This window comes from Epinephelus moara, chromosome 9 (assembly GCF_006386435.1).
Source record: "Epinephelus moara isolate mb chromosome 9, YSFRI_EMoa_1.0, whole genome shotgun sequence".
NCBI lineage: Eukaryota > Metazoa > Chordata > Actinopteri > Perciformes > Serranidae > Epinephelus > Epinephelus moara.
Genome location: NC_065514.1, coordinates 35,524,736 through 35,534,136, shown reverse-complemented (window position 1 = coordinate 35,534,136; position 9,401 = coordinate 35,524,736). Strand labels below are relative to the sequence as shown.

Sequence of the window (9,401 nt, the reverse complement as noted above, 5' to 3'; positions counted from 1 at the left end):
TTTTTTTTAATCAATTTAGCTTTGCTAAGGGACTACAAAACCCATTCAGAAACACTTCTATTATAACTTTTACACTTAAATTTATACCGCGATATATACCGTTACCGTGAAGGGATTCGATTTATACCGTGATATGAATTTTAGGTCATACCGCCCAGCCCTAACTGAGACATAGATGAATGGTAACATATAAGATGCCGGTGTTGAGCTAAGGAGGCTAACGCTACACAGAGCAGACAGGGAGGCTGCATCATCTGGTAAGCTCGGTGTAAACAATTCATGGTGCTGTGATGTGTCTTTCTTATATGTTGCAAAAATTGTTTTTAAATGTTTTGTTTCTTTTTGCTTGGGGTATGGGAAATGTCAGTTCATTTTTTTGTGCTGCGCATAAAAATTACAAAGAAGTTCAGTTCAGTTCATAATGTTATATATGACAACACAGCACCCAGTTGCTAATGGCTAACGTTAGCCTACTGTAGCGTAGCCTCTGAAACATTAACGTTATCTTCCTTGTGTGTTTCCACTTACTAGTAACGTTAACGCTACTATCTAACGTTAGCACTGTAACCTCATTCTAAAACCCATCAGTCATCACTGACTCTGGTTGAGTTTTAAAACTCCGGGGTTGCATTTGTAACGTTACACTCGCCCTCCTCTTCCGTGTATCTAATGTTACCATGCCAACGCCTACGTCTATCATAGATGTAATGAGGACGTAATGGAGGAGGGGGGAGTGGGCCGTTGGAGGAAGGTGGAGTTGCAGGAGGAGGAGGATGGGACTTTGGAGGGAGGCGGGAGTTGTGGATGTTCAAATTTTTTCTAAGTGCTGTGTGAAATGCAAGAAAGGTAAGGGTTGCTTTAATGACTGTTAGGTCATAAGCGTTTTATGAAAAGTTTTATGAAAAAGATCATATTTTGGGTTAAAATGAAAAGATTTCTTCCAGAAAGGTCTCTCTGACAGAAAGCCCTTAAGGTTAATTATCCCATTTGCAGTTTTATTTGTGTTAGTGGGTGGAGTCAGTTTAAAGTGAAATTTACTGTACTTACTATGTGTTGTTTATGTGTTTTATGGCCAAAGATAAAAAAAAAAGAAAGGGGTGGCAGCGTCTTCTGTAACAGACTGTGGTAAATGGGCATTTAATATCACCTATATCGATCGCAGACCCTTGAGTCGTATCGAATCAAAATCGTGTCGTGATGGAACTGGTGATTTACAATCCTATAGTTTACCCAAAGCTAATGGCAAATAGCCCCACAATCTATGCAATATATCCGAGGAGTGTCATTAGGCTAACTGTCAAAGCCCAGCATTCCTGTTCTTCGCTTTAGTCCTCAAAACTAGCATCCGGTTGAGGAAGAAAATGTGACTCAGTTACCATGTTTCCACTCTCTGTAATCTTCCATGCACAAACATGTTCCTTATTCACCGCTGGACATCTCGGTCTACAAAGCTTTCCACTAACATTCCTGATGTTGTGAATGACTAACGTTAGTAGACCCCAAAACCGCAAGAGACCCTCGAAAGCGTTGTTTTTCGACTCAGCCTGTGGAGTAACGTTAGCCAACCAGCAGTGTTTTTAGCCTGTGTTGCAACAAGTCAGGGCCTTGTACAATACTGTGCCTTCCTCAGTGACTCACTGGAACAAAGCTAACACAGCAGCAGACTGCTTAGTCTCCGTTAAATCACCGGATAATCATTCTTACTTGATTCGGGACCCCATCCTTGTTGTAAGCCCGCCGTTGCTGTCGGCAGCGGAAAACAGTGCGCAGACGCGTTGGCCTGTCCGGAGGTTTGTTTCAGACGCTAACCTGTCACACAGAGCTGTACAGCGCCATGGTCTGTGTACACGCGAATGATCACGCTCTGCCCCGCGCGGAACCATGGGACTTGTAGTTGCATTGTAGAAGAGCTGTACGTCTGTCATATGAGCGAATCTGATATAGAAACTGCATGTTCCACAATACACATGGTAGACGACGGTTGAGTCGCGTGATAAGATAACGTTTGTTAATCTAGATGCCGTTATTTACTTTTATTTAACTTTACTTTAAAGCTCTTCAAAGAAATTTTACGGAAAAATTACAATTTCATATTGAGACAAGTAAAGTGCTACTAGTGCCAATGTAAACCTCCACAAAGTGCATAGGCACAATGATGTTGTAGAAAGTGATAGTTTATGTCTACTGTGTTCTATGAAAGGCCCGTTCTTCTGCAACTACCTCAGACTACTGTGTCACTGTCACTCACAGTCCTCTCAATTACCTATTCGCATTGTGTTTTCCATATCCCTAAACACACAATCACGTAATTTTTCTTAATAGTTATTTATGTTCAGACGCCAATTTATCTTCAGTAATACAACAAGTGGCAGATTTATGGCACAGATCAAAATATACCCCAAGCCTTTTCAATTGATCCCAGCAGTGGTGTAAGGAAGTTACAACTGGCCCCAGCGCACACTATCGTGCATGTCAATCAATCAATCAATTTTATTTATAAAGCCCAATATCACAAATCACAATTTGCCTCACAGGGCTTTACAGCATATGACATCCCTCTGTCCTTATGACCCTCGCAGCGGATAAAGAAAAACTCCCCAAAAAAAACCCTTTAACTTATTGTCTTGACACAAATAGAGTCTTGACATTAGACAGCATCAGAAACTTAACCATAATTTTCTCTTTTTTCATTTTGAGCCTCACCAAAGCTACAAATATGTTTCCTTGAGCTTCCCTGAGTGACTGGGAGGAAATGCATGACTCTCCCTCCACCATAAATTAATAGATTTCTAAAACTTACCCATTGATGTCTGAAAGTTAAAAGCTGAAGACAAAGTTCTTGAGTTACAAAAAAAAAAGCCTAGGTTTTTTATTCTTGTCGTGCATGGCAGCTTTTAATTAAGACTTTTTTAGATTTAAGATTTTGATGAAATCTCACTATTTTAAACATTAGGTTATGTTTTTTCTGAGAGAAGTTCATTGCACATGATGTGTCCAAGGATGGTTGGAAATGTAAGAATCCAACAATACTTTCTGTTTTTACAGTTTGTGGCTGTGATAAATGATGTACTTTAGGTGATTTTTTAAGAAAACATGACTTTCAAACCTGCCCACATTTTCTTTTGAAAATTTGTAGTAAAAATAAATAGAAAAAACAACCACTTAAATTTGTATGCCCCTACCCAAAGCCAAAAATGAAAAAAAATGTCTCTGTCCAGTTCTTTAATATATATATATATATATATATATATATATATATATATATATATATATTTGACATGCCTTCCCCTTTTTGCACTACCCCCTCCCCCTCAGAAGTAACAAACAGTTCCCAAGAAGATGTTGCTGTGTCTCATTGTCATTACAATGACTCATTGGACATTTTTTTGTTGTCACAGAGCAACTCTAACAGGAAGTCCTCCCACACTTATCAGCCAGCGGATATCCCTAACACTCTCTGAGACGTTATAATTTTTTCGATTTTTAATCACCTCTGTGCTTTCATCATTAGTGAAATATTTATAATCATTAATCCCCCTTATTTAAAAGTATTTATTTTATTGTAAATAATTTTGCTGGGTAAATTTCCCCAGCCTATTTGTAGGAATTTAAGTGTTCTGCAATGATAAAAAAAAAAAAAACTCTGCATATATAATAACTTTTAGTAAGGGCCATGTCTTGGCTCTTCATCTAGGCTGCTTTTTCAAAGATCTTCAACCCAGAGAGCACTCCTGGTAACGACAGCAGATATGTTTATAGTAAATTTTAATCTGTCACCAAGCTCTATAGCACCAAAGCTATTGTATTCTTTGCTTTGAAACACTATTTTGCCCTTGATCACTTCCCTTCTCCCTGGAAAAAAAATGGTCTTGTCTGGTTTAACAATGACAAAGAAGTGTGTTCATGGTTATGCTATTTAATTATTATGACATAGTTTTATCAAAAATTTGTCAGCATTTGTAAATATTAGGAATACTATGCATGACAGCAAAGAAAGCATGCCCCTTACAACATTGATGATGAAGTGTTATATGTTTTTTTCTTATTGTATTATACAGTTTTCGCATATGTCAATCACACACTTGTTTCTGTTGTCTTGTTCTGTTTCCGTTTGTTGTCCACCACAGAATATGACATACTGAAGCCAAGGTGTACATTTCAAAATGTATGTTGGTATAGTCACTGATCACCTCACAGGAAGATTATTTCAACACCAGGGTCCGTATTCAAAAAGATTCTCAGAGTCCTCTCAGAGAGCTCCTAACTAAGCCTAAAAATTCCTAGCAAGGAATCTTAGTTTAAGAGTGATTCAGGACGTTTCTGAGAGCAACTCTGAGCAAGGAGGGAACAGAAACGTTTGGTTGTTACAAAAAGAAAAAAAAATGCGCTCCTGGTAATGAATGGACAGTGAAATCAACCGATCATAGAACTTAGACTGTATTAAGAAATATGTAATCATGAAAATAATTTTATGTCATGATGATGAAACTCAGCAAAATTAAATTAATTGTTACACAGCTTCAAAATGTTTAAACGTACCTCATTCACATGCCGATTATTATAGGCTATTGATTTGCTTATTGTTATGTTTACTCGCCATGCTGGTAATTTTACTACTTAATCTATTTGATATTAATGGTGGACGCAGACTCAGCTGTCAGCAATTACTGTGATTGCTGGCCTCCTTGTAAAAAGCGGTTTGATTTGGCAGAATGACCAAAACAATGAATGAAATGGAGAAAAAAAGAACGAGAAAGCCGAACTGGACAGAAGAGCAGTGCCTGCTGTTGGCGCAGCTCATGGAGGAGAACAAATGAGTTTTAAGAGGGAAATTAGGTCCCGGGATCACGGCACAAGGGAAGAGGTAGACTTGGGAGCGCATTGCCCGACAAATCAATGCGGGTAGACTTGGGAGCGCATTGCCCGACAAATCAATGCGTCGTTCACTCTCCTTTTACGCACAAGCGATGAGTGTGAGAAGCGCTGGTACGTGCTGCAATCCAAAGCGAGCGTTAGGCCTATTGCGTTACTACGCTGGGTGGGAAAAGTAAGTTCATCCCTGATGAGGTCAACCACAAACATCATCCCTGCACGATCAAGCCGGTAGCGTCTTATTAAATCACTGTCATTCAATATATGGAGCTCTGTCTTTCCGCCATCTTCTCTGTTTAAGACACTCTTAGGCCTCTTAAAAGTCCTCCTCCCTCCTCTTACCAGTTTTTCACCTTAGGAGCTCTCTTAAGGCCTAAGATGTTTTGTGAATAACTTTTATCTTACCGAGGGAAAATTCTAAGAAAAATCTTAGAATTCAAGGAATTCTAAGATTTTTCTTAGAATGACGTCACTAAGAGCTACTTTTAGTCTTAGGATTCTTTGTGAATACGGGCCCTGATTTCCACCAAAGTTCCCAGGTACACTTCCTCCAAAATTTTAAGGAAATGACCTCACTGTCACTTTAGTGTTGGTAACCCTCATATTCACACTGTATGATACATGGTTTATACTACTGTCACGCTTAGCCTACTGATACTGTACATAACATAGCCTTCTGCACTGGCTCAACCTGCTTAATGAACCTGGTTTCTAACTTGTTTTTCCATTGCTAATGGCTGCATCACTGTAATTATTGTGCGTATGACAACAAAGCACTTGAACTGAACCATAGCCTGTAGCAGAGAAATCATTTTATATACAAACTGTTCCTATTTTAAAGCAGCTATTAGCTCCCTTTCCACCAACATTTCCATGAACTTTTATGACCAAGAATTTGTTTATCTGAGTAAAAGAATTCCAGGTAATCTGTGTGGTTTGCGTTTCCACCTCACTTCAAGTTCTGGAAAATGTATTCAAATTAACGTGATGACGTAGATGATTTGGCGTGTGCCCTGTATTTGGCTCTGCCAGCTTGGCTGGTTATGTGCTGGTAGAGAGAGTTGGGGCTGTTTGTCTCAGCCAGCAGCTCAGTTTAAAAGTATTTTAAGATAAGTGTCAAACTAAGTTAGTCTACACACAGACAGCTGTCATTCGACCTTATTAGTGAAAATTCTCTATCAGATGAACTAGTGTGCTGTCCTTGTGTAAGACATAACGTTAGTGTCGGTGGATGAGAGACTGTGGGCAGAGCATCTTGAATATCACTGTCTACATCACTGTCTACATGTTCATGCTTGCTGAACACATGTAGGCTATTGATAAATTATTGGCTTCTTACTCGCTAAGGGTTTATGTCACTTACAGTAACGAGTGTAGCTGCCATCAACTCAAGTCATTTTCGAGTTGTCTTCACTTTGTTTCCACCTCGGCCGCTCGGCTGTTCACCGGTTACCGTGTCGCATCGGTGTGTGTGTAGATGTGTGTAGAGGAGATCAGCGCCGGTGTTCTGAAAGTTTGCGCTACCCACTCCTAGTCTGATGAACTAAGCCTCTCACTCGTAATGACCTACCCTAGCAAAAACATTGTGTAGTAGCTACTCAGGTCAGATATGTGTGAGAAGCAGACATACAGCCTCTATAAATGTAATTATAAGTAGAGTAGCTCATTCTGTCAGGTAGGAAATAGCCTATCTAACAGAATGAACTATTACCTCTATAAATGTGGTTATAAGTAGAGTAGCTCATTCTGTCAGGTAGGAAATATCTATCAGAATGAACTATTACCTCTATAAATGTAATTATAAGTAGAGTAGCTCATTCTGTCAGGCTATAAATGTAATTATAAGTAGAGTAGCTCATTCTGTCAGGTCGGAAATATCTATCAGAATGGACTATTAGGCCTACCTCTATAAATGTAATTATAAGTAAAGTACCTCATTCTATCAGGTAGGAAATATCCATCAGAATGGACTATTACCTCTATAAATGTAATTATAAGTAGAGTAGCTCATTCTGTCAGGCAGGAAATATCTATCAGAATGGACTATTACCTCTATGAATGTGATTAAAAATATGGTAGCTCATTCTGTCAGGTAGGAAATATCCATCAGAATGGACTATTACCTCTATAAATGTAATTAAAAATATAGTAGCTCATTCTGTCAGGTAGGAAATATCTAAGTCAGAGTGTAATGGGTAACGTGAATGATAACACATTCAAACACAGTTTTCTTCAGCGTATGGCCTTGAACACATTGTCTCATAGTGTGCTGGGGAACTCCACTCATTCAACCCCAACACACCCAAATAAGATGATAGTGTTGTCGGCGTTTTAATTTTTTTGTCAAATAAACTCAAAACTCAAAAAATGTTGGGGTATGAAGTATAGATAGTTCTTTCTATATCTCCTGACTGATACAAATTTCCCATTAGATCACTCAGTTACTTACATGTCTACCGGATGCTTTTCTTAAAGCCGCACGTCTGTCACGTGCGTACATACACTCAAATATCATCAAACAATGGCCCCATCCCACATGCAGGGGGCTGAGTGAAGAGAGAGGGTGCCGTGACTTTTGACCTGCTTTTCAACCAACACTTGTCACAATCTCACAACCACCACACTACTGTGCCGAGGTAAGACACTTTGAAGTATTCCTCCTCGCATTCACGAAGTTGTCAGCAAACTCCACGGAGCAACAGCCTGCGTGGCAGCAGCGGCGCGAGCCACAGAGACACCGCGAGAGACTGAGAGAGAGACTCGGGGGAGGGTGTTTGTCTGACGCTGCTTGACTTGCAACAGCACAACACGGACCAATGTAACTTGTAGAAACTGTTTTAAATAAGCAGGACATTACTGACTCTTGTCAGGTAAGACATGACGTGCTCATTTTAACAAACGTCTCTTCTCCGTCGGTTATACGCAGATAGTTTGCAGAGGGTATGCACAAGCTCACTTTGTTGACATGCACTGGTGTCTGTGTGGCATGAAACGCCTCACTGACAGGGTGCAGTCTGTTTACTCAGTTTGGGAAGCTGCAAAAACCCACCTAGCACATATCTAGCTAGCAACCAAGTTAGCTTACAGCTCCAGGCGACCATATGAAAATGATATTTACCCGCTCCCTTGGACGGAAGCAAGGCTGCATTCATTCCTGATATCAGCTTCAAACTGTGTTTTCGCAGTTTTAAACAAAGAGCTGTAGGCTACGTAGCCCGTACCATGTCAGGTCAGGGCAGAAATCTATCAGACTATTCTAACAAAACAGCGTAACAAGACTGAATTTCAGTTTAATTTCATTTGGTCACATTTTTCATTAACATGTGGCCACTGCCAAGTCAGCTGCCAGTCAGTCTAGCTAACGTTAAATAAAGTTATGATGGTAGGTATTTATCGTAACATAATCAAGCGATTGAGAAATGTATTCCCTTTCGGTAGGCTATTCTTTTATAACAGGAAATCATTGCAAGCCATTGCTTACGTCTGCAGGTTATTGTTTTCCTCTAAATGGCAGAAAACACTTTTAAATTAAATACATTTGTCAGCACAATATCATGTTAATACAAGGCAACTTGGTTAATGTTTCTACCCTCTTTAAGTTAGTTAAAAATGTATTGAATACAGCTTCTGGCATACAATGTGATAATATACAATGATAAAAAACATTCATCCAAGTGTATCTAGTGCTGACTTCTGCATCACAGCCTACATACAGGAAAACAGCCTGTCAACATGATACATTTTACACACAGTGTGGAAGTAGAGCGTCATGTCGGTGTTTATGGTGTTTGGTTTGTGGGTGCTTGTGGTTGTTAATGAACATTACATGCATTACATGACATTGTAGCAGCAGGGTTGAACATTGTCTGTAGGGTGGGGGGTGGAAGTGGGGCAGGTGTGGTGAGGGCAGTGTTAAAGTAGTGGTTGCTGGTACTTATGATGATGCCTGGGCATCCAAGGTCAAATAACTGACTAAAATTAGTCATGTGTCATCTGTGACAGGGAGCCAGTGTCCTGTGTGACTGGGAGGGCTGGTTTGTATCCACCCAGCAGGAAGCCATTTCTTCACATGACCTCAATGAATATCTTTAAATGCCGGTCTGTCGTCTGGACTGTTTGAAGTTTGGAGGAAGTTTCTCTGAATTATGAAAATGCTGAATGTAGTTATATATGCCAAAATGATTTTATTTTTTAAGATTTCATGTGAATACCCCCCCCCCCTCTCGGAGCCCTTGGCCCTCCCTCCCTATAAAAGGCTACAGCCAGTGAGCAATGGCAGTGCGTATTTTCGAAATGAAATGGCAGAGAGCAGAACGTCCACCTGAAGACGACCACCCAGATAGCACACATACATCTGGCCGACATCGGCCCGATGTATCAAGTTTAGATCGTTAAGACGTAGCAGGGAGAGCGTTTGCTCATTGCCAAGACGTTGCTGAGACGTCGGCCTTTAATCGAAAATGACCACCATGCGACGTTCAAACGATCAATAAAAAGCTGCGCTCAGTAGGCGCTCCTTCATTAATATT

General features: G+C 40.0%; 2 protein-coding genes across 10 annotated transcripts in view; one reads left to right on the top strand and one right to left on the bottom strand.

Moving 5' to 3' along the window:
* The window catches only part of dennd1a (DENN/MADD domain containing 1A), a 218,242-nt gene extending 216,397 nt beyond the window's left edge, over window positions 1-1,845 (bottom strand). For all 4 annotated transcript variants that reach the window (XM_050052661.1, XM_050052664.1, XM_050052663.1 and 1 more), the window contains exon 1: window positions 1,705-1,845. In XM_050052661.1, the coding sequence (XP_049908618.1) occupies window positions 1,705-1,721 (17 nt within the window). In that variant the 5' untranslated portion in view covers window positions 1,722-1,845. The remainder of the gene's footprint in view (window positions 1-1,704) is intronic.
* Window positions 1,846-7,370: 5,525 nt separating this feature from the next.
* Window positions 7,371-9,401, top strand: part of nek6 (NIMA-related kinase 6) — a 95,314-nt gene continuing 93,283 nt past the window's right edge. For 3 of the 6 annotated variants that reach the window (XM_050052698.1, XM_050052695.1, XM_050052697.1), the window contains exon 1: window positions 7,515-7,742. The gene's annotated coding sequence lies outside the window, so the exon portion shown is untranslated. The other 3 variants (XM_050052694.1, XM_050052693.1, XM_050052699.1) reach the window with 2 other exon arrangements.